Raw genomic sequence first — 25,927 nt, 5'->3', positions numbered from 1 at the left:
TAGAGGTGACCCCAGGGATGGGAGAGAAATTCAGTTCTTCTACCCCATTGTGAAGCTCTTTCTTATGGCAACGTCCAAACCAAGTCTATCCTTGGTCAGCAGTCATGCATCCAATCAGTAGCAGTATAGGAAGGATCCTTCCTAGGAGGGGGGAGAAATATGATCCAGTTCGTGTTTAAAGGCTAACCTATCTAATTCTCACTTTCCAAACCAATTCACAAACCAAGACATAGCTACGCATCGAAAATTGCCCTTCTCCAAATTTTGTAAATCACTTCTGCAGCCATGGTTACTGATACAATGCATTTTTGCATGCTCTTTTTCATTAAATGCATATATATTCGTGAAAGGAACATTCAGAAATGCATTACATTGCAGAAAATGTGTATATCAGGCAAATGGCACACAACTGTGTATATTAGGAGAATTTTGCAGTAGTGCTGATGAATTTTATTTATTTATTTATTTTTTATTATTATTATTATTATTATTATTATTATTATTATTATTTATTAAATGTGTACACCACCCTGTACCCTATACCTGCAGGCCTCAGAATGGTTCACAGGATAAAATGAGGACCACAGGATTTTAATGAGGACCTCTTTTAAAAACATCACAAACTTAAGATTGGAAAAATGAGAAACAGAAAACCCCAATTTGACAGATTCGCCCACCCCTAGGTGACTGTAATGATGCGTTTTCTAATCCTGCATAACTAAATTTGTATTTTCTTTAGGTGTGTTAACCTTCAAGAAGGTAGGATGTGGATGAAAGAAACTGCAGCAGCAAACTACTTCATTATCTATTTTTCACTTGCAGGCGGAGGGGCTATAACAAGTGAGGAGTTGACAGACACAATGAAGACCAAATTGTGATGAAGGAAGTATGTGGGAAGAAATGAGCATGGCTGTTTGTGGCAGCCAGTTGATGGGGAGCAAGATTCATTGGGAAAGCACTCCTGTCTTGTGATGGCGAAATGGAAAAATCCACCCTGCGTTTAAGAATGTGTGGCAGAAGATTCACCAAAGCCTTGCAGAACTAGAAAATAAATAAATGCTGAGTCCACTTCATGGAGAATAAAGGTTTCTGGAGAAGCTCTCCACCATTTGCTGTCTGAAGGTCCATGTTTAGGTAGCCAGCTGAATATTAAAAGCATGTATATGTTGAAGCTTCACTTTCCCAAATTTAAAACAAAATAAGAAGGATTATATTTAAGAACTCTTGGAGCCCATTAGTTTATCAGCATATTGCAACAAAAACTGTTGCAATATGATTGGCAACTTTTCGCCTCTCCCCTGCTTGCTTACCCAGACCGAAGAGAGTCAATATTGAAAGTTTGCAAGCTTGTTTCCAAAACTATTCCTGGATCCACTTTATGTACGGTACTTGTGTCTATTTTTCTGTTTAATCTCTGAACATTTGACTTGAAAACCTTCTCCTGTACGATTATGGGCTCCAAGCGTGGAAATGCACAGATTCTCATTTGTGGTAACAATGCACTGTTTTCTATTAAACCGCATTGGTGACCTGGAGGCTGGGCTCCTCTGCTGCCGTTTCATTGCAGAGACAAAGGCGGATCTGACCCCACCATGGCAGAGAAGGGCAATTACATCGCGAGCGTGTACGGTTATGACTTGGGCTGCCGTTTCATCAACTTCAGGCCGCTAGGCTTCGGAGTGAATGGGCTTGTCCTCTCAGCAGTCGACAGCAAGAGCTGCCGCAAGGTGGCCGTGAAGAAGATCGCGGTGAGCGATGCTCAGAGCATGAAGCACGCCTTCCGGGAGATCAAGATAATCCGCCGGCTGGACCATGACAACATCGTAAAGGTCTACGAGGTGTTGGGGCCCAAAGGAGCTGATCTCCAAGGGGATCTGTTCAAATTTAACATGGTGTACGTCATCCAGGAATATATGGAGACGGACCTGGCCCGTCTTCTGGAGCAAGGGCCTCTCTCTGAGGAACATGCCAAACTTTTCATGTACCAGTTGCTCAGAGGCCTGAAGTACATCCATTCAGCTAATGTTTTGCATAGGGACTTGAAGCCTGCCAACATCTTCATCAACACAGAGGATCTGGTGTTGAAGATCGGTGACTTTGGATTAGCTAGGGTTGTGGACCAGCATTACTCACACAAGGTACGTCCCTCGATTTGTTTGGCCTGATAAAAGCTGAGTGTTCTTTAAAATAACAGCATGCAGAAGTTTAAACAGATACTGTGGCATCTTCACAAGCAGTTCCGAACAAAGTTTCTCATAGAATGAAAAAGAGCAATATTGACGAGGCTGTGCATTCATGCTAAAGTGGCTGGCTTCCCCTTGGAGGCCAAAAGGCATTTGCCTTAGCATTGCCTGTGAAATCTCGCTGTGTTAATTGGATTACAAACAGCCCGGTTATGTTGGAGGGAGTCCAGCCACACCACTTTGCAGATGTCAGGTAGCAAAGAACTTCAACCTAGAAACTAATGTGCAAGGTATGTATTCTGTATCCGTGTTAGACCAGGAATGAGCAGCTGGTTACTTCATGGTCCAGATCCAGCCTTGTTACGCATCTGGGATGTGCAGCTGAAAGTTCACACAGAAATAAGTCCTGTTTCCTGGTAGGTTTGCATAGGATGGACCCTTAGAATGCATTCCGGCCCTAATTTGAAAGTACATTTAGGCTGCAATGCAATCCTTGCTTTTGGATTAGGTCCACCCAAATTAACTGAAATTTTCATCTGAGTATGTGCATCTGGGATGTGCATCCCTTTGAATTCTTGGGGCGAGGGGCAGAAGCTTCAGAACTTTTAAGCTGCAGCTGGACTGCCCTCAAAGGCTGGAATCCAAACAAGCTTGCGTTGTGTTGCTTTCATTGGAAGGTATGACCGACAAATCTCATAGGGGTCCGCAGTGGGTAGGAGGACTTGGGACAGGAGAGGAAAATGGTATCTTGGTGCTTCTTTGGCTATGGAGCAGCACTAGAAGAGAAGCAGTCAGAGACATAGGAGCCAAATCCTAGGGGCTGTGGGGGCTTCGTCCCCCCCAAATAAAAAAATTGAGGGGGCTGGGCCCCCACAAAGTTGATGGGCATTGCCATTCAATTGGTGTGTGTGCACTGCGTCATGTGATCAGTTATGCAGGGTGGGGCTTACCTGGCCCCCCACAATATTTTATTCAAGTTGGCACCCCTGGTCAGAGCTTCCATGAGCACAGACAGTTAGAAGCTGAGTTGAGAACAGAGGCTGGAAATTGGGCCACGCTCACACCAATACGTTCAAATCACTATGATACCACTTTAAATTGTCATGATACCCAGAGTTTCTTGGGAAAGAGGGATTTATTACAATACCCAACACCCTGGGTATTGTAGCTATGTGAGGCGAATAACGGGGTCTCCTAAAAGCTCTCAGCACCCTTAGCAATCTACAGCTCTCATAATTTTTTTTTTTGGGGGAGCCATGTGCTTTACATGTGCAATGAATCCACTCCACGTATGGTTTGGATCTGCCCTTTGGTGGAAGAAGGGGCAGGAGGGATAGAGTCAGAGGCGACAGCTTGTGAGGGCGATGGGGGGGCAGCGTTGTGCATGTGATGTCGGGAGGAGCTGGGGTGGAGCCAAATGTGGAGATCATGTGGCTTCAATGGTTGGTGGCTCCACCTTTGCCTCCTCTGCCTGGTGCCACCGTGGCAGGAGGAAGAGGAGAAGAAGTCGGCCACCGGAGCTGCACAGTGCTCGGCTCGGTTCTGCACTCAGCTCTGTGCTTAGCCCCCTCTGCCCCCTCAACATTGGGTGGGGGAGGGTTGGCCCCATCCCAAAAGATATTGAGGGGGCCCAAAACAGCTTGGATCCCCAGGAGCTGGTGTCCCTGGATAGAGTAGCATGGAAAATTCCTCCATGAAAACGTCTGTTCAGAAAGAATGTCCTATTTCAGAAAACTTTGACCACCCCACCCCATAAAAGAGAGTTGTGTCCAAAGCGTGGGCTTGGCTCATATGCATGATTTCCCCAGATAAAAGGAACAGATGGACAGAAGGAGGAATTCAAAGTATGCTCAGCAATTTCGCTGCTACATTCCACCCCCTTCCAGCAGCCTGCCTGCCTGCCAGCTAGGGGCTTATATGGGATTTTTGTCTGACATGCCCTTCCTTTGCCAATGAATAATAAGAGAGATGCTTGTCCCCTGTCCCCACCGCACCTTACTAATTATGGGATACGCATGTCTAATGCTTAGCTTACTTTAGTAAGAAAACAACGTGAAACCTTGGGCTCTTAAGGGGAAACTATTTATTTTTGAATAAGCGTTTGCAGCGTCAGAAAATTAGGCAGTGCTCCCCACCCCCCTGGAGCTACCTTCAGATGTCACGACTACATGTTGTCGTGACATCTGAAGGTAGCCCTGTTTAGGGAGGCTTTTAATGACCCAGGTGGCGCTGTGGTTAAACCACTGAGCCTAGGGCTTGCTGATCAGAAGGTTGGTGGTTCGAATCCCTGTGACGGGGTGAGCTCCCGTTGCTTGGTCCCAGCTCCTGCCAACCTAGCAGTTCGAAAGCACGTCAAAATGCAAGTAGATAAATAGGAACCGCTACAGCGGGAAGGTAAACGGCGTTTCCATGTGCTGCTCTGGTTTGCCAGAAGCGGCTTTGTCATGCTGGCCACATGACCTGGAAGCTGTACGCTGGCTCCCTCGGCCAATAATGCGAGATGAGCGCACAACCCCAGAGTTGGTCATGACTGGACCTAATGGTCAGGGGTCCCTTTACCTTTACCTTTTAATGTTTAATAGATTATTGTATTTTACTTTTCTGTTGGAAGCTGCCCAGAGTGGCTGGGGAAACCCAGCCAGATGGGCGGGGTATAAATAATAATATATTATTATTATTATTATTATTATTATTATTATTATTATTATTATTATTTGACCCCAGCAGCAGTCTGGCTGCTGCATTCTGCACCTGCTGGAGCTACCAAGCCGGACTCAAGGGCAGCCCCACACAGAGCGCATTGCAGTAATCCAGCCCTGAGGTTAGCAACGCATCAACTACAGTGGTCAGCCTACTAATAGGAACAATCATATCCAACCAGAAAGAAAGACACCCAACTTTCTTTCGTTAAACAGCATAATTATAAGAGGCAGGGAGGTGGCGGTGTTAATTTTGTTGCTCCTGTTATTAAAGAATTAGGAGTTGAAATGTTTGCCGATCTACAGTAAATCACTCAGTGGATCCAGATTGAGTTCCTGTCCACTCTGGGCCCATCTCAACTGTTTGACAAATTCAGGTCTGAGCCAAAGACTTGGGGGTAAGTTGGGTTTTGAAGGGTGTCAAATGTTATTCTTCCCTCTCACTTGTTCAAATGAAGATGTTGGATAACTATTCGGTTCTACGCAGAGTTTTGTGTAAATGTATGTCTGAGCTGCTTGCAGAACTGTAGGCATTAATCCTAGCCTGAAACGGCCATAATCTTAGCTCATTTTGACTCTGGAAGACAGGTGGTCCCCCCCCCTCCAGGTTTTTTTGTATTGTTTGGCCAGGACTAAAATGATGTTTGTACACTGTGGTGAGGAATGATGTCTCTCTCAAACTACGGTACTTTCAGCTCTGTCTGAAACTAATGTCTCTCTCCATCTGCTCAGACAGTCATCTTTTGCCTCTCTATTGTGATCCAGTTGCAGAAAGGCTTGTGGTCAAGGGCTAAGTGACATTTAAAACCTTCCACTCCTTTTTTTTTTCATGCTATAGAATCAGATAAAGGTTACCCATTCAGCACCACATTATAGTGCCCTGCAGGTGAATGGAGGGAGAGTTAATTCCACCTGGGCAGCTTTGTATAATATGTCTGGCACAGTGGCATAAATCACCTACCTCTTTTGTTACTGGCTTAAGAGAAACTGGAGAAGCCTCAACCAGACCTTCACCATTCAGGATCAGATTAAGGCAGAAAGACAAAAAGGTTGTCCCCCTCGGTCCCATCCTACAGGGCAGGCTCAAGAGCTGGTTTCAATAGGGACAGGGCAGAATGAGAGGCTACAGTTTCCAACATTTTTATTTTGAAAAGTTGCACTTGGACAAGGTCAAGGAATATATCGACGGTTCCTGCAGAATGGTTTCCTGAGCATTCAGCCTGATGTGCTTGCACAAAACTTACGCAGAGGTTAGATTATGTTTGGTCTTCATTCTGATTTGATGTTGAGTTGCTCATCTTGGCTGTGAGTCCTGGAAGACCTGTTCCCTGCCTTGCAAGCCTTTTCCCACCTGGCCTGGGAGGGAGGGGCCCTGACTGACTCCAGCTACAAAAGCTGAGGCTGCAGGACAGACTCTTGGGCTGGGGTATTGTTTAGCGGGGTTTGTGGGGGAGGGCGTAGGTGTTACTAATGTTAAATTGTTGTATCTTTATTTTAGATCCAATTATGATTTATGTGGCAATTATTCAATTTGGTTGTGTATTTTTTTGATGAACATAAGAAGAGCCAATGGCCCATCTAGTCTAGCATCGTGTTCTCACAGTGGCTGGCCTGATGCCTGTGGGAAACCTACAAGCAGGATTCATAGAATCATAGAGTTGGAAGAGACCACAAGGGCCATCCAGTCCAACCCCTGCCAAGCAGGAAACACAATCAAAGCATTCTTGACATATGCCTGTCAAGCCTCTGCTTAAAAACCTCCAAAGAAGGAGACTCCACCACACTCCTTGGTAGCAAATTCCACTGTCGAACAGCTCTTACTGTCAGGAAGTTATTCCTAATGTTTAGGTGGAATCTTCTTTCTTGTAGTTTGAATCCATTGCTCCGTGTCCGCTTCTCTGGAGCAGCAGAAAACAACCTTTCTCCCTCCTCTATATGACATCCTTTTATATATTTGAACATGGCTATCATATCACCCCTTAACCTTCTCTTCTCCAGGCTAAACATACCCAGCTCCCTAAGCCGTTCCTCATAAGGCATTGTTTCCAGGTCTTTGACCATTTTGGTTGCCCTCTTCTGGACACGTTCCAGCTTGTCAGTATCCTTCTTGAAATGTGGTGCCCAGAACTGGACACAGTACTCCAGGTGAGGTCTGACCAGAGCAGAATACAGTGGTACTATTACTTCCCTTGATCTAGATGCTATACTCCTATTGATGCAGCCCAGAATTGCATTGGCTTTTTTAGCTGCTGCATCACACTGCTGACTCATGTCAAGTTTGTGGTCTACCAAGACTCCTAGATCCTTTTCACATGTACTGCTCTCAAGCCAGGTGTCTCCCATCCTGTATTTGTGCCTTTCATTTTTTTTTGCCCAAGTGTAGTACTTTACATTTCTCCTTGTTAAAATTCATCTTGTTTGCTTTGGCCCAGTTGTCTAATCTTTTAAGGTCATTCTGAAGTGTGATCCTGTCCTCTGGGGTGTTAGCCACCCCTCCCAATTTGGTGTCATCTGCAAACTTGCTCAGGATGCCCTCAAGCCCATCATCCAGGTCATTGATAAAGATGTTGAACAAGACTGGGCCCAAAACAGAACCCTGTGGCACCCCACTAGTCACTACTCTCCAGGATGAGGAGGAGCCATTGATGAGCACCCTTTGGGTTCGGTCAGTAAGCCAGTTACAAATCCACTGAATGGTAGCATTGTCTAGCCCGCATTTTACCAGCTTCTTTACAAGAATATCATGGGGCACCTTGTCAAAGGCCTTGCTGAAATCAAGATAGGCTACATCCACAGCGTTCCCTTCATCTACCAGGCTTGTAATTCTGTCAAAAAATGAGATCAGATTAGTCTGACATGACATTTGAGCACAACTCTCCCCTCCTGTGGTTTCCAGCAACTAGTATTCAGAAGTGTTGCTGCTTCCAGTTATGGAGGCAGAGCATAGCCATCATGGCTGATAGCCTTCTCTAGGAATTTGTCTAATCCACTTTTAAAACCAACATTCAGCGTCAATGAATGTCTTCTAATATTCAGCTTCACGGAACGTCCATAAGTTCTAGTGTAATAAGAGAGAATGGAAAACTTTTCTCTGTCCACTTTCTTGATGCCGTACGTAATTTTGTAAACTTCTGTCAAGTTTATCACCAAACTTAAAACCACAGAGAAACCTGGTCTGAATAAAGACATTGGATTCTTATCTCATTAGACATGATAAAGCTATCTTTAGCCATCTCACCCTTCGCTTTTCCTGTGGGACAAATTGCAGCCGTAAACAGTCGTAAATTCTTCCTGTAAGACCAAAAGCAGTCATAAGCAGTCCAGTTCCCCACCACCCTTATGAGTGGTGCCCCTCACCCTCTCACTATATGTGGGAATCTGGTGGCTTCTGTTTCAGTGTATCTGAATAAGTGTGCATGCACACGAAAGCTCATACCAATGACAAACTTAGTTGGTCTCTAAGGTGCTACTGGAAGGAATTTTTTATTTTGTTTCGACTACACCAGACCAACATGGCTACCTACCTGTGTCAAGTCTCCTGTTACTCATCTTTTCTCTAAACTAAAAAGTCCCGAATGCTGTAACCTCTCTTCAAATGGGAGTCACTCCATCCCCTTGATCATTTTGGTTGCCCTTTTCTGTACAAGTCTTTTCTTCTGGCTCAAAAAGCACAGCGGCTTGGTTTTTCTTTTTTTGCAAAGGAAAAAAAGCATTGCTGAGGGCACCCCTTCCATTTACACACCCAAAAACTATGTTTTACGGTTAGCCATCATAACTTTGATTTAAGGTAACCAAAGCTCATTCCGTATTTGGGCAAAAATGCAGTGGTGGTGTAAGGCAAGGCTGTGTCTCTGCTTTGGGCAGACTTGATTTAGCCTGGCAGTATCCTGGGAGGTAAACTGTTCCACTGGGTAGTGAGCCTGCATCCTGTTCTTTGCTGCAAAGGGACAATTTTATCTTCCAGTCTGTTGAAGCACTGCTGCAATCCAGTGGATTTCCCCCCTCAAGGATCTGTTAAAAGAAATAGTACTCAAGAAGGATTCACCCTCCCCTCGGTTGTCTCTTGTATATGACGCTGGCATATTTTGAGCCCCTCTCACACTTTTGTTGCCATGTGAATAATGTTGGAGGGAACTCAGAAGAAAAAAGCTCAAATGGAACCGTTATCAATGCTGTCTGCAGTAGGAGCCGTTTTGAAATGGCTTTGCTCTAAGAGTAAGGTGGCCCTATGTCTTCCTTTACAGAAGACAGTCCTCCATTTGAAGTCCTTCCTTTTATTATTTATTTATTTATTTATTTATTTATTTATTTATACCCCGCCCACCTGGCTGGGTTTCCCCCGCCACTCTGGGCAGCTTCCAACAAATACCAAAATACATTAAAATATCACAGATTAAAAACTTCCCTAAACAGGGCTGCCTTTAGGTGTTTTCTAAATGTCAGGTAGTTGTTTATCTCCTTGACCTCCGATGCAAGGGCGTTCCACAGGGCGGGTGCCACTACCGAGAAGGCCCTCTGCCTGGATGTGAAGGCATCCTCTAGCAGAAGGGTATTGTAGTTCATTTGTAGTTCATTTGCCTGTTTGGAGTGAGCAGTACCTGGGCATCAAACCCATTAGGTACACAGATCACCAGGTCATTTCCCCCCTCCCCCCGTGGTATTTCTGCTGAAATGATAGACTTTCTAAAGTTTCATCTATATGAATAAGTTAACATGTACAAATCTGTGCCTCTTTCATTCTCTCTCTTTTTGTGCCCTCTCAGAGAGCACTGTTGATGGCTTGACAAGAAATGGCACAATTTTCTTGTGGGGTTTTTCTCTCTTCTGAAAAAGGGAAATATATTTGCTTTTGGAATAATGTTCCAAAACATTCCAAAACATACAACTCTTAATGTTGCAGCTTTTCGGGTTGCGAATGCAGCAAACCTGGAAGTGTATACTTCCAGTTTTCTCTGCGCATGCACGTGCAGAAGCGTTCTGTGCTCTTCACACATGAGCAGAAGTGCTCTATTGCGCTCCGTGCTTGTGCAGAAGCACCACTCTAGTTGCGGACTTTTCGGGGTGTGAACGGCACCCTGGAATGGATCGTGCCTGCAACTAGAGGTACCACTGTACTACAGTTTTGCGTTTTGGCTTCAGTATATGATACTAAAAACAACCATAACAAACCAAAGCAGATTTTTAATTTTTTTTACATTTTTATCGCAATCTCACCTTTCCTCCAAGGAGCTCAATGTGGTGTACATGGTTCTCTTCTTCCCCATTTTATCCTTACAACAACCCTGTGAGGTAGGTTAGGCTGAGAGACAGTAACTGGCCCAGGGTCACCCAATGGGTCTCATAGATGAGCAGGGAATTTTAACCTTGGCCATAAGCCAACAATCTAACCACTATGCCAAAATCTCTAGAGTGATTTTGGCCTTAAATGGAAAGCCTGGACTTTGAAGTCATCTTATTTTACTTGTTATTTGTATTATATTTACTGTTTTTAATTAGGTTTTGTAATTTTGGATTATGCGGAATGCTTTATCTGAGTGGATGTAGCAACCGAGTAATTTCGTTGTTCCCGCAAGGGGACAATGATAATAAAGATATCTTCTTCATAGTGGTGAAAATTGCCTCATATATTTTCTGATAGACTATTCTTACTGTTTTCATTTATTTGTCACTTTCCACAACAAAATGTCTCAAAGAGACTTGCTGATCTCTAGCTTGCTCACAAATCTTTAAAGGCAAATGCATCGAGAAAACAAGCTTGTGTAATCTGGAAATGATAGTGTAAGGGGAAGACAGTATAGAGAGCCTCCCCCGTGCATCAGAAGTAGCTCCTCCCCAAGCAGTGATGAAAGCGAACACGCTGAGGAAGCCTGTCAGGAAATGGAGGGAGAGATCCGGGGCTCTGGCAGCATGAGAGAGACCCGGCCACACAGGAGGGAGGACATAGAGGGGGAAAGGGGGGAGAAGGAAAACATGGAACGCAGACCCTTTCCTCCGGTTCCGGAATTACGCAGAAGAAAGAGGGGAAGAAGGTTCACTGTCCCTAAACTTTTATGTTGGCGGAAGTCAAGGGGAGGGGCAGTGCCGGATTCTGCATCGGAATGAGCAGACATGTTTTTACACACCTGTCTCAGTGTAAATAGACTGCACTAATAAAAACTGTTAAAAAAACCGGCATGCGGAGCGTCCTTACTCTAGAGTAGTCGCAAGAACCCCTGACAGATAGCAACAGAGAAAGCTCCCCTGGAGGCTCGATTTACGATGCTCTGATTTGACAGTGTGTTTCAGGGTGAAGACGGACATAGATTTTTAAGAGCAGGGCGCAACTTCCTGAACATAATTCATAAAACAAGGAACCGGCAGAGGAAAGGAGAAGAATCAGATGTAGCCACTGGAACAGAAGGGGTAGAGATCTGCAAAGTTACATGTGCCATAATTTATTAAGATCTAGTTGCAAGTCTCCAGCTTTCTTGATGTAGTGTGAAATATGGTATTGTTTTTTTCTCTGAAAGAGCTGAATCAGTTTTCCCTGAGAAAGAGCTACAGTACATGAAACGCATCATCGGGCAATAAATGATCTTCTGTGCACCTTTTGGATGTCTCTTCTGTTTTCATTCTTGACATAATTCATACCTGCAAGTCAAGTACTAAATCAGCCTTGGCACTTCCCCTGTGCCTCTGGCAGACTGCTTTTGTTAGAAAGACAGAGGAAGGAAGGAAGGAAGGAAGGAAGGAAGGAAGGAAGGAAGGAAGGAAGGAAGGAAGGAAGGAAGGAAGGAAGGAAGGAAGGAGGCACATGAAATCTAAGGGCTCTACCAGACTACCTATTCATTGAGAATTCCTTCAGATTGGTTCGCAGAGAGATCAAAGCAAGTGTTATCTCATACTTCACAATATATTTTCCTCTCACTTTCCTTACTGCTAAAAGTCAAATCTTTGAAGGAAGAGGGTTTCTTGCACAAGACCTCTCAATCAACCATCATTCTGCAACCTGAATTTGCAGGTATGTGCTCAAAGGTTCAAAGAGCAACACAGGACAGTTTCAGGTAGGTAGCCGTGTTGGTCTGACATAGTCGAAACAAAAAATAAAAAAATCCTTCTTGGGTACTATTTCTTTCTACAGATCCTTGAGGGGGGAAATCCACTGGATTGCAGCAGTGCTTCAACAGACTGGAATATAAAATTGTCCCTTTGCAGCAAAGAACAGGATGCAGGCTCACTATCCCAGTGGAACAGTTTACCTCCCAGGATACTGCCAGGCTAAATCAAGCCTGCCCAAAGCAGAGACACAGCCTTGCCTTACACCACCACTGCATTTTTGCCCAAATACGGAATGAGCTTTGGTTACCTTAAATCAAAGTTATGATGGCTAACCGTAAAACATAGTTTTGGGGTGTGTAAATGGCCCTCAGCAATGCTTTTTTTCTTTGCAAAGAAAAAAGAAAAACCAAACCGCTCTGCTTTTTGAGCCAGAAGAAAAGAATTGTACAGAAAAGGGCAACCAAAATGATCAAGGGTGTGTGTGTGTGACTCCCTTTTGAAGAAAGGTTGCAACATTCAAGACTTTTTAGTTTAGAGAAAAGATGAGAAACAGGAAACTTGACACAGATAGGTAGCCATGTTGGTCTGGTGTAGTTGAAACAAAATAAAAAATTCCTTCCAGTAGCACCTTAGAGACCAACTAAGTTTGTCATAGGTATGAGCTTTCGAGAAGAAGTGTGCATGCACACGAAAGCTCATACCTATGACAAACTTACCGTAGTTTGTCTCTAAGGTGTTCCTGGAAGAATTTTTTTGTTTGTTTGTTTCGACAGGGCAGTTTGAAAGCCTTCCCCTGAACAGCCCTTTGCTCTTCTTTAAGTCTCTGTTACCCAGTTTTCTTTAAACTTCTTTAAGCATCTGATTTGCTTGCAAAGGGCTTGCAGATTCCTCCATGCTGCACTCTGAAGACTCAAAGTGGCCTTTCCACCAACGGAGCAGGCAGGCCAGATGCATTGGCAAATCCTCAAAGTTGCATTGGTGCAACTTGGGTCCCCTGGCATAGTGTGACACTAACCTGTAGCCCTCCAGATATTGCTGGATTGCCACCCCCATCACCCCAGACCATTCACTATGATGAATGGAGCTGATGGGAACAACATCCAGATGGCCACAGGTTAGACGCCCCTGCTTTTGCTTCCTAGCTGGTATCTATCAAGTACAAGAATGCTCCCTAAAATTAATACTGGTACAGACAAGCACATTAAAGTGTGGAGTGGAGTTATAACAAGCAGGAGAACTTAAAAACACACAGCTGCTGATTCAGTGTACATCCTTTGATGTCCACTTAGATATCTTCGCACCTAATGCTGTTAAAGTGCAATTCTAAAAATATATAAATATCGTTCAGTATCGAATATTACAAATATTATTGCACCTGGTGCTACTAAAATAAAATACAGGCCACCACATGGTTCTGTGTGCCTCGCTGGGCGATTTACAGCTCCTTACAACCAATCAAACCCTGGCATCTGCTATCTAATTAAGGCTCATCTTCCCTTTTGCACAGAGTGCTGAGAGCTTCCTGGAATCGAATGCAAACATGAGGCATTTGCTATAGCAATGCGGAACTCGGCAGTGCTAATTAATTTCAGCGGGAGCTCGATCTGCTTTGGTGTCTTTGTGTCAGCTCAGACTTCTGAGACTGTTGTTCTTACAGTGAAGCCTAATTAACAATCCCCTTTCTGAAACCAATGCTGCTGTGATGCTCTCAGATTTTTTTTGGTGCCTGAATGCAGCTAATATTGCATTGGTTTTCGCAACCAATACTCTCCCATTAGTAGATCAGAATGTGCTGTCCATTTATTTGATGGAGAGAGAAAAAACTCCTGTCTTTGGGGGACAAATGTCCATTCTTTTACTTTGTTGCTTTCTCTGCAAGGGCAGTCGTAAGGGGGAGGGATTACAGAGAACCCCCCCCCCTCATCAGAAGCCGCCCGTCTCCAAGCAGTCATGAGAGCAAGGGGCCTGAAGGGGTGAGTCAGGAAACGAAGAAGGAGTGCCAGGGCTCTGGCAGCACTGGAGAGCCCCTGCTCCACAGGCAGGAAGAGAGAGGGGGGCAGTGGACAGGAATAGGGCTGACCGTAAAATTATTAAAAAATTATTATCAAAAATGTACAATTTGCTATTGGATTGGTATACGTTGGATGAGCTGACAAAGGACTGTATGATCAAATGGGCGAGAGATTTCGGGCACAATATACCCACGGATAGCTGGACAAAATTATGGAAAGAACATCTAAATTTTACGGCATGTACTACACTTAAAGAAAATGTAATGAAGTTAGTACACCGTTGGTACCTAACACCAGTAAAATTATCCAAAATGTATAGAAATCAAAATAAATGGTGTTGGAAATGTGAAACATCGGTGGGAGAATTTTACCACATGTGGTGGGAGTGCAAAAAGGTTAAAAAAATTTGGGATTTGGTTTACAATGAATTAAAGAAAATTCTGAGATACACCTTTCCCAAAAAGCCGGAGGCCTTTTTGTTGGGACTCTTAGACAAAGAAATAGCAAAAACTGACCAAAATTTCTTTTTGTACGCCACTACGGCGGCGAGAATTCTAATAGCCCAGAAATGGAAAATTAATGAAATGCCATCAATTAATGAGTGGCAGTCGAAAATTCTGGAATACATGGAAATGGCCGTACTCACCAACAGAATCCGGGAACAGGATGAAGGAAAATTCAAATTGCAATGGAGTAAATTTGTTGAATATGCAAAAATTAATTATAAAGGTATGAAAACGTTAGTGGTAACAACATAACTCCCACAATGATACATATATAATGAATTAAATAATACGATACGAGATTGAAATAACTTACCATTTGCTGGAAGGAAGGAAGTCGCGCTGTTGATCTTGATGTATATATTGTTCTTTTTTGTTCTGATATATCAATTTTGTTGGAAAATTAATAAAAATTTATCATGAAAAAAAAAAAAGGAATAGGGCTGACCGTAGACCCTTTGCCCCGACACTGGAATTGAGAAGGAGGAGAAAAGGGAGGAGATTCACTGTCCCGAGGCTTTTATGTTGGTCCCGATCGCGGAAGGGGGCAGTGCCGGATTCTGATTCGGAATGAGAAGACATGAAACCAACAGCTCACTACACTGTAAATAATGTGCACTAATAAAGACTTTTGAAAGACAAGTATGTGGAAGGTCGTTACTCAGGAGTCGTCGCAATAATCCCTGACAGCAGTCAATAATTCTTCTGAGCACCTTAGAATCGTAGATCATTATTCTAGTCAAACCAGTGCACTTCTGATGCATCTTGTGCACTTCCTTGAGGAGGCCTTGCACAGATGGCAGCCCTTGGCAGAGGTCTTGCAGAGGCGGCGCCATAAGAAGGGGGACATCACAGATTGACATAAGGAGCCAGGACAGCTTCTGTCAATCTGTGATGTCCCAGAGAAATCAGAACTATTGTCACATATGTTATATGCTAGGTTTGCCATACGTCTGGAATTTCCCAGACATTGCTGGGATCTGGCCGTTGGAAAGAGTGTCCGTGTGGGGAAAAAGCTCAACAACTTTGGGCGACAACTTCTTTTGTGTCCGGATTTTCACTTTTTGAAATATGGCAACCCTATTATATGCTTGCTCAAGCCATCTTGCTGCAATGTGCTATTTGGCCGCCGAATTCTGTACCAGCTGAAGTTTTCAAACCGTCTTCAAAGACAACCCCAATTATGACGTGTTGGGTATCTGTTTCACGCATGGGGGGAATAATTGAACACCAGTAGTTTCTGCTTGCGTTTTTGTTGGAATCCTCCGGCATTTCTCGTCGGGGTCTGCGGCTCCCGAAGTTCCTCTGCTTCAGATGCAGAGGCCACAGAAGTAATGACTTGGTCTCAGAGCAGGCTGCTTGATGTGTGAGTCAGTGCTCTGGGTGTAAGAGTACTAGCGTACCCATCAGCTAGCATGGTGGTGGCTGATGAGAGTTGGTCCAAAACATCTGGAAGGCACCAGGTTGGCAAAGGCTGCCTCAGACCCCGGTGGCCATTGGGACAGGTGGAGCGGAAAGCAGAGTATCCTACTGGAGATGGAGGCAGAGCTAATGGCAGGCAGTGGCAATGAATTTTAGTTTGTCCCCATCCTCTTCCCTGCTGGGTCCTGCAAGGGCAACACTAAGACTACAGAGGAGGAAGCTGTATTAGCTGTAAGTAAGAAAGCAGATCAGTGGGGCAGATTGGACTTGGTGGGGTAAAGCCCCATTTGCCCTAATAGACAAGCCTCCACTGGGCTCGGACCATTTCAAATGAGGAGGTTGAATTCTGGCCTTCCCTTTCTAACCCAAGGCATTTCTCCCTCCGCTGGGTTCCGTCCTAGCATAGGCTTGGAAGATTTGAGGTAGAGCTGCCTCCCGATTCGGAAACACTTGCTGGTTTTGAGTGGGCTTAGAATCGCAGAATTGTAGAATTGGAAAGGTCATCTAGCCCAATCCCCTGCGATGCAGCAATCTTTTGCCCAGCGTGGGACTTGAACCCACGACCCTGAGATTAAGAGTCCTATCATCTACTGACTGAGCTATCCTTCTTAAGGAAGCCGTCAGAAGAGCAAAAAGTTGTTGTTTTTTATTATTAAATGCAACCAGTCGTAATAATAATCCCAATTTTGCTGCACGGGCACAGAAAGCAATGGCGTTGAAGGATATCATTATCTCATCAGGGAGCGAAGATGATGATAGGAAATGTCTACACACTCCTGCTGGTAAACTGCTGCTATTTCCAGGGCACTCGTCCATTGGATGAATAGCCAGCGGCACTGCCATCAGAATGGTCAGGAACGGCTGCCATTCTGTTGTGAGGGCACCTTTAGCAGAATCCCCCAGGATGCTGTCTGGTCCGCCCATCTGCGCCTTCTGCTGGAAAAGGTTCTGAAAAGGACGACCCTTTGCACAGTGCACACTGTGGAATTGATAATGTAGTAGAGGCCTCCAACTTAGTTGGCTTTAGAAGGGGAGTTGAGAAATTCATGTAGGAAGAGGCCAACAGTGACTACTAGCCATGATGGAAGTGCACTGCCTCCACTGACTGGGACAGTATGCTGCCAAATACCAGTTGCTGGGGATTCATGAATGGGAAGAGTGCTGCTCCTCTCAAGTCCTGCTTGCAGGCTTCCCATGAGTATCTGGTTGGCCACTGTAAGAACAGGATGCTGGACTAGACCAGGCGCTCCAAGCATCCCTATTTTCCAGGGACGGTCCCGATTTTACAGAATGCGTCCCAGTTTCTGTTTTGACCCCAGAATGTCCTGCTTTACCTTAGGAAGTCCCTGTTTTCATTGGAGAGGTGTTGGAGTTATCCGACACCTGAGCCATCTGAAAGCAGTCCTGTATAGGGAAGTTTCTTTTAATGATTTATTATGTTTTTAGATATGTTGGAAGCTGCCCAGAGTGACTGGGGCAACCCAGGCTGATGGGGCCGTGTATAAATACAGTGGTACCTCGGGTTACGAACTTAATTCATTCCAGAGGTCCGTTCTAAACCTGAAACCGTTCTTAACCTGAGGTTACAGGTAGGTAGCCGTGTTGGTCTGCTGTAGTCGAAACAAAATAAAAAATGAAAGCATGCACACGAAAGCTCTCACCAATAACAAACTAAGTTGGTCTTTAAGGTGCTACTGGAAGGAATTTTTTTTATTTTGCTTAACCTGAGATACCACTTTAGCTAATGGGGCCTACCTCTGCCACTGCGCCACTGCCACGCGATTTCTGTTCTCTTCCTGAGGTAAAGTTCTTAACCCGAGGTACTACTTCCGGGTTAGCGGAGTCTGTAACCCGAAGTGTTTGTAACCCGAGGTAGCACTGTAGTAACATTATTGTTGTTGTTATGATGGAATAGGACATCTCTGTTTTCACCGGAGAAATGTTGGAGGGTGTGCTAGACAGACCTTTGGCCTGATCCATTTTCTTACGCTCTGATGTCTTCCATTGCACTTTTTTTGGACAAAGGTTGTGGTTCCTATTAAATCGGGGATGAACAGCCTTTTGGGCCCTTGGTTGGTCACAGGCAGGGGTGATTTTGTGGGAATGTTCAGGGTGGCAGGAGAGGATATATTGTTTATTAATATCGTTCCTAACTTGTGTTAGCAAGTGTCCTTACTTAGCAGTGTTTATATTCCCCTTCTCACACACAGCAGAAATCTGGTTGCAGGCTTGTTAGAACCTCTTACTATTATGCAATTAAATCTCCCTCAGATTGAATTGTATGTTCCTGGTAAGGCCCCCTTTTTAAATCCCTCCTAAAAGAATAAAGACACCACAGTCTTATTCATAAGCAATAAAAATAAAGTTTACTCACTATCATGCAGAGCACAGTGTGATCCCTGAAGGCAGGCTTAAGGCTTAAAGTTACAAGCATATACAAACAGGTTTACTCCATATGTGGGTTGACATAGTGACTGCAGTTAGCAGTCCGGGAAGTTTGCAGGACGAAAGGAAGATGGGAAAGAGAGGAGAGAGTGGCAGCATGCCTTGTCCTTTTACCAGGTCTGGGAAGGTCACACCCACCCACTAGTCACATGCAAGGAAGGCTGCTCCAGGGCAGGAGGAACAGGAAGTTCAACTGGCTGGACCAAACATTCCCTTGCATGTCCACTCTAGCAAAACAAGGAATGTTGTACTTGACTGCTCTCAGTGGATTACATCCCATAGACTGGTTGACTGGGCATGTTCCAGTAGGTGTGGCCAAAGCTAGCCACTTCCACAAAAGCACACATTAACGCACACAATGTGGAGCGACTGACTTTTCTACCCTTTGTGGCCAAGCCATTATGAGGTGAGTTTTCTTGAGGGCAGTTGTCAGGCTTCAGGGAATCAGATCCGTCCCACAGTGGCAGCCAAGAAGCAAAGAAACAATAAAAGTTCTTACCAAGCATAATGGTGTTGCTCCAAGTAAACCCCCCCCCAACACCTCCCCTATTCGACATCATTCCTGTGTCAGTTAATCTGAGCTTTCTGCCTCTGAGCTCTCTGTTCTACTACCCTCAACGCACGCCTGGTCCTGGGAGAGAAATGCTTTCCAAGGACACTGAGTCTGTCAGCTGTCTCCCCCCCCCCCCGGTGCTTCTTCTCTCTGCTGTTCCTTTCCCAATATTTCCCAGCTTCTGCCCTCTGCAGCCTCTGAACTATGCCCTTCTTCAAACCACTGTTCTAAATCTATACTGTCCTCCTGTTCTCGTGAAGGTTCAGGAGAGGGGTGGTGGTCTTCACCATTCCTTTTCAGTCCAGCCCCTGACAGCAGTCCTGTCTGGTTCTTAGCCCTGCAGCGAATGGGCCTGCTCAACGGGGGGTGGGGGATGTCGTTCCCAGAGTGGTTGGTTTTGAGCACCTCCCCAGACAGTAGAGGATTATGTGTTGTTGTGCATAGTTTGCGGCTCACAGCCTGCTGTGTGGAGGAGGCCCTCGAGCCTAACCTGAGAAGAAATGATGCACCCCGGGAACAAGTATTCGTGACTATAGCCGTGCAGAATGGTACCACAACACTCACCAGAAAGCCACCCACAACTACCTTTCAGCCTTCCGCCACCCACTGAGTGTATGGGAGATGGCCGTGAATAATGGGTGCAGGTAGGCAGAAATAACGGAATCATAGGATTGTTGGAAGGGACCCAAAGGGTTCCTCTGTGTGTCTCTATGCACCCAAGAGAAGGAATGAGAGTGGGTGGTTGTTACTGTACACTTGATGCAGTGGGCGGGGTGATTGGACCATGTGGTGCCATTTTACAGCAGCTCTGAGTACAACTCTTGCCATATGGCACGGGAGTTCCCAGCTCACAAGTCCTGCTTCTTTTCCTCCTACAGCCAGATGTCCTAAACTAGCAGGAGGGTGCTCCATCTTTTGCCTCGTCTAATTTGAGGGAAGACACGTCATCGGTAGCAGGCACCGTTCCCAGCGTTGGCTCAGTGATAGATAGCTCAGATCTTCTTGTCTGTTTTCTGTTAAAAAGGGCAGAGTGAAAACAAGGGTGTTTAATTGAGACCTACAAGTAATGCTGTCATAGATCTATGGTGCTAAATGTTTAGGTTAGTAAACATTAGGATTTAATCAGAACTTGTCTCAAATGTATATGAATGTAACGGGTTTGAGGTGTTTAAGTAGCGTTTATGTGTAAAGGCTGCGTATCAGACCTTGAGAACTTTGAAACGACAATTGCTTGACCTGATATCATATAATCTACCTGCAAACAAATCAGAATGGATGCTCAATACCGTAGCAGGCATCCCCAAACCTCTGCCCTCTAGATGTTTTGGACTACAATTCCCATCTTCCCGGAACACTGGTCCTGTTAGCTAGGGATCAGGGATCATGGGAGTTGTAGGCCAAAACATCTGGAGGGTGCAAGTTTGGGGATGCCTGCTCAATAGTCTCTTGGAAGCAACGGGAGTTGGGGTGGGGTGTTGAGTCAGCTGTCATGGGTGATAGATTTAGCTGCCATGTTTTAGGTTCCCTCTCCTTTGTAGAGATTGAAGTACACATCTGTGCATTTAATAAATAAATAAATAAGTTTTTTATTTGATAATAAAACATTTAAACATACAACAAACAACAATTCACAATCTAAAGAATGAGATTACTCTGAATCTCCTGATTTCCCTCCATCCCTTCCATGGGTCCCAATGAAAGTATTTACAACTGCATATCAATATTTATCCAAGTATTTTCCCTTCTGAATTATCCATAGTATCCATTACTTTACAAGTGTGGTTAAAATTCCTGCCAATGTTTTAACCTGCTTGCAGTGGTCTCTTATGTAAATTATAAACTTTCCCCATTCTTGTTTAAAGTTCTTGTCTTCTTGATTTCTGAGCTTCCCAGTTAGTTTTGCCATTTCGGCATAGCCCAGTGATGGGCAACCTTTTGAGGTTGGTGTGTCAAAATTCGCCAAAAAACCGAGCATAACTCAGGTGGTGTGTCACTTTAAGAAAAAAAAACCCCATAATTTCGTGATATTTATAGTTTAAATAACAAAAATGTATAATTGTAATATATAACTGTATTTAATAAACCAAAAACTAATTATTTAACCAAACCAAACCAAACCAAAAAACCCTTATTTATCACAAAGTGCACAGAGTTGTTGAGCTTTTTGGGGGGAGCTGCTGACCAAAGTTTTGGAGGTTTTTTGGGGGGGTGTGTGCAAAAGTTGCTTTGCTTTTTTTGGGAGGATGCCCCAAAGCTGCTGCGCTTTTGGGGGGGGGAGAGAACAGAAATAAATGATGAATATTACCTTCGCTGGAACTAACACGCAGCACTGACATAGTCTGCCAAAGCACCAAAAAAACCCCAGCACAGAACAGGTTAAAAAACGAACGCTGTTACACCCAATTATGGTCTACCAAAGCACCAGAAAAAAAGTACAGAAAGGGTTAAAAAACCAATCTCTGGCTACCAGCAACAACAACAACAACAAAAGGATCTGGGTTTTAACAGCGGAGACAAGCTGTAGCGGAGGAGACAAGCTATAGGAGGAGCCGGAGAACAAATGGGGGGAAAACATCAACAACGACAGTGTGAATGGGCCGATGGGGCGCGTGCCAGCAGTGAGGGCTCTGCGTGTCACGTCTGACACGCGTGTCATAGGTTCGCCATCACTGGCATAGCCCATCATCTTTATTTGCCATTCTTCTCTGGTCTTCCTTCCATCTCCAGGCCAGTAGTATCCGTAGGGTTGCCAGATTTAATAGAGGACAGGACTTCTGTGCTTTTAATTGCCCTGCTTTCTTTTGAGTCTGGAAACCTTAAAGAGAAACCAGCAGTCCCTTTGCTTGGAAATTAAACAACGGGCCTGCTGGTTTCTCTTTAAGGTTTCCAGACTCAAAACAGAGCAGGGCAATTAAAGGCACAGAAGTCCTGTCCTCTATTGAGCAACCCTAAGTATTTGTGTGGCCATCTGTGCATTGTTTTAATTCTTCCGTCACAATTATATTCTTAGTCTGATGTTCTTAGTCTTAACGCTTTATCTGCAAAACCTTGGAACTGAAAAGCTTTGGCTCAGGCTGAGGGTGCTGGTGCCATTTTTTTATTTTTTTAAAAAAGAAAAAGCAATATTAAACAGGCTTAATAACAGGCATTTCCCACCCTGCCTATTGTTTATATGTATAAGCTACAGGGAACAGCCACCTAATTAAGATAATTGTACTTTGGCAAGGAGATTCTTGATTTATGCTGGATACTCACTCCCCATGCTCATTACTGAAAACCATGTGGGTGCTTTCCTAGTTGAACAAAGCAGAGCAGGGAGAGCAAGCCAGATTACCCCCCGCCCCCCACATTGGGATGAATCTACAGAATATGAATCCACAGTATGCAACATAGGGGTCAGCAAACTTTTTCAGCAGGGGGCCAGTCCACTGTCCCTCAGACCTTGTGGGGGGGGACTATATTTTGAAAAAAAAAAATTAACGAATTCCTATGCCCCACAAATAACCCAGAGATGCCTTTTAAATAAAAGGACACATTCTACTCATGTAAAAACATGCTGATTCCTGGACTGTCCGGGGGCCAGATTTAGAAGACGATTGGGCCGCATCCGGCCCCCGGGCCTTAGTTTGGAGACCCTGGTATGGATCCTTGGGCTCCTCTGAACAACCTATCGGTTGAGCATTCATCCTGATTTGCTTGCACAAAGCTTATGCAGTAGTTAGACCACAGGCCCCTCTATAAACATTGGTATACATTTTTATTTTAATACAGACAAAACAAAGAAACATATTACAAAGCTGCGCTGTGGATCAATGTCAAATATAAAGCTTTTAACTTAAAAGGGGGCAGAATGAAAAAAAAGGCAACACCACAAGATACAGATTAGGAAACACAGGTATCTCCAATATCAAAGGAGTACAGTTCTGAGCTAATTTATTTAATCTCTTAGGGGGAAACAGACATCAAGAGGCCTGCATTGCAAAGCTGTCAAGTTTCCCCTTTTCTCATGAGGAAGCCTATTCAGCATAAGGTAATTTCCCTTTAAAAAAGGGAGAACTTGACAGCTATGCTATTGAATCAACCAGGTGGAGGAGAATGTCCATGTGTCATTGACAAGCGTAACAAAACTGTGCCACACTGGAGGAAATCTGTTTTTCTTGCTTTGACCTTTAACAATTCACAATTTATATGCTAATTTTTCTAAGAAGGCTATCTCCCAAACTTTCAAATACCATGCTTGGAGGACGGCATTTCACAATTGTTCCAGGGCTTGTTTGTTTAGCCCCTGTTTTGTTGATGTTCCAAACAGCGAAGATGCAAATAATACGCTCCCCCAAGCCCACATTCCCAGCATGTTCACACTCCTGGCTTTATCATGTCCACAGAATGGAAGATGGCAGGATTCCCTAAGGATGTGCTCTCCGGGGAGCTGGCTTCAGGTACCAGGCCCGTTGGCAAACCAACTCTGTGTTACAAAGATGTCTGCAAATGCGGCACGAAGGCTGGCAATATCAACCTTCCTCTTTCCCCGCAACACAACTGTAGCAACGGGTGAATCTCTCTATTTCAGTTTCTCATTTGTCCCATCTTAAGTTCAGTTCTCCAAATTTCCACATTACAGTGGTACCTTGGTTGTCGAATGTATTCAGTTCCCGAAGACCGTTCGGCTTCCAAAACGTTCGACAACCGAGTTGCAAAGGGTGGTCTCCAAAGTCAACAGAGAAAATTGAAAAACACGCAGTGGAAGCTGTTCGACTTCCGAGGCGCGTTCGAAAATGGAAGCAATTACTTCCGGGTTTTAGGCATTCAAAAACTGAAACATTCAGCTTTCAAGTCGCTCGAAAACCGAGGTACCACTGTAGTTTGTTGTTGTTTTTAAAAAACGCCCTCAAGAAAATACACCAACATTTTAGTGTGACTTTCTCATACTACAAACATGTTGTTTGTGTGCAGTTTCCCCTAATACATACTTTTTTTTGCAAAGCAATTCCCCCCTAATATAATGCGTTATTGTTTCCATTAATATATGCACTTTAATGTACACTTCACCCTAGCGCATGGATAGGCAAACTAAGGCCCAGGGGCTGGATTCGGCCCAATCGCCTTCTAAATCCGGCCCGCAGATTGTCCGGGAATCAGCGTGTTTTTACATGAGTAGAATATGTGCTTTTATTTTAAATGCATCTCTGGGTTATTTGTGGGGCATAGGAATTCGTTCTCCCCCCCCTCAAAATATAGTCTGGCCCCCCACAAGGTCTGAGGAACAATGGACTGGCCCCCTGCTGAAAAGGTTTGCTGACCCCTGTCTAGCATATGCAATTTTGTATACATTACATGACTAGGGGAAAAGCGCGGCAAAATTCTGAGAAGCGCAAATTTCGAGGGATGGCTGTTTTAGGAAAATATGAATTAGGCAGGTTCGCCTTTAAATGCAAACTGAATCCAATTCCCACCCCCCCACCCCCCACCCTTACTTGACAACAAAACTAGGGCTTCGGTTCATTCTCGTTTGCAAAGCCCAGACTGCAAGGATCAGACTTCTTGTGCCAAAGCAATGTCTGGGATCTGGCAGGGTGATCAGAGACCAAATTATCCAGAGGAAGGTTACATAAACGTGCCGCAGCTGAATATTTTCACTTTACTGCATCACCTCAGTTCCTAGGATGGGTCTACCCAGTGGGGCTGAATGCAGATCCTGGAAAAATACAGACAGAGTGATGTGGAAGTTAATGGTATTCTTGCCTCCCCCCCCCCTTTCTAAGGGTACTGACTGGGTCATAAAGTAACTGTCACATTGCATTAGCCTGGGAACTGCTTCTCTCCACACATGCCAGCGAAGGCGACTGCAGCACCGTTTATGAGCAGTGAGAGATCGGTGGCTGTTTGTTCATCAGGCAACGCTCCCTCCTCAAGAGACCCGCACGCTTGCTTCTTTTGTATTCAGAACGAGGTTCTCGTGCACAGCAACCAACCATCCGATCCCTTGTGGGTTTGTGATCTGTGCAAAGAGATTCTAGAACACGTGCAGCAACTGCGCATTGAATTACCCTAAATCCAGGCTGTTTCTGCGTCTACATTTCAGGAAGGTCTCCCTGCTGCTTACATATTGAGAGGCAGTGTGGTGTAATGGTCAGAGAATCAGACTAACGTTGGGGAGGACTGGGTTCTAATACTCACTCAGGCAGGGGTGCCAACTTAAATAAAATACAGGGTGGGGGCAGCTAAGTCCCGCCCTGCATGATCGATCACAAGATGGGGCCGCAAACACCATTTGAATGGCAATGCCCATCAACTTGGGGGAGGGGCTCAAATATTTTATTGGGCAGGGGCAAAGGGACCTTGGCCCCTACCGTAGGAGTTGGCTCCTATGCATTCAGGGTGCTTCCAGACTGTCGGTGTTTTCAGCTGGGATTCCATCACCTTCCAGCAAATTACAACTGATGGGATGATTGTGCACAACAAACCCACTTTCCTGAAAGTTTTTTGCAACAAGGAAAAGTGATAGGAAAATATACCCGGGAAAACACGAGATGACACTTGCTTGGATGCAGCCTCATCTAACCTCCCCACAAACAAATCAGAATGAATGGTCACTAAATAGCCAGTCTCATCTAATCTCCCTGCAGTCAGGATGCTCAATAAACAGGTCAGCTGATGTCCCAGGACAAAAATGGATCTACTATTGCATTATGTGCTTGACATGGTCACTAGCAGCTGTGCGACAAGAAGCATTCCTACAAATCACATTACTGGTCTGCCCAGAGTGCATACTGGGAGAGATGGACAGGCCTGGCTCTAGGGGTAGTCTCGGTGGCGCAGGGCGCTGGGTCGGCAGGAGGGCGCTGTGCGCTGTGCCCACCCACCAGGACGGGGGCGCCGGAGCGATCTCCGCGCCACGGCGCCCGACCGGTTTGAGACGGCCCTGGAGATGGAGCATGCAGCCCTGAAGGCAATGGTGACTTTAGGGCTTTGTATTCATTCCCCTCCTCCAATACTCATTGGTTGAGAGCTCCACTAATAGCTTCTTACCGACAACCCCAGAAGATCCTGTGTCAAGACCTAGGCAATAAGT

The 25,927-nt window shown here is 44.8% G+C and overlaps 1 protein-coding gene across 1 annotated transcript in view; it reads left to right on the top strand.

Annotated features, from left to right (window-relative positions):
• The first annotated feature begins 658 nt into the window (after nt 1-658).
• The window catches only part of MAPK4 (mitogen-activated protein kinase 4), a 47,035-nt gene continuing 21,766 nt past the window's right edge, over nt 659-25,927 (top strand). Inside the window, exon 1 of the mRNA XM_060280363.1 lies at nt 659-2,138. Within this exon, the coding sequence (XP_060136346.1) occupies nt 1,593-2,138 (546 nt within the window). The 5' untranslated portion in view covers nt 659-1,592. The remainder of the gene's footprint in view (nt 2,139-25,927) is intronic.

Source organism: Zootoca vivipara, chromosome 11, assembly GCF_963506605.1.
Source record: "Zootoca vivipara chromosome 11, rZooViv1.1, whole genome shotgun sequence".
Classification (NCBI taxonomy): Eukaryota; Metazoa; Chordata; class Lepidosauria; order Squamata; family Lacertidae; genus Zootoca; species Zootoca vivipara.
This window is presented reverse-complemented; position numbering and strand designations above follow the sequence as displayed.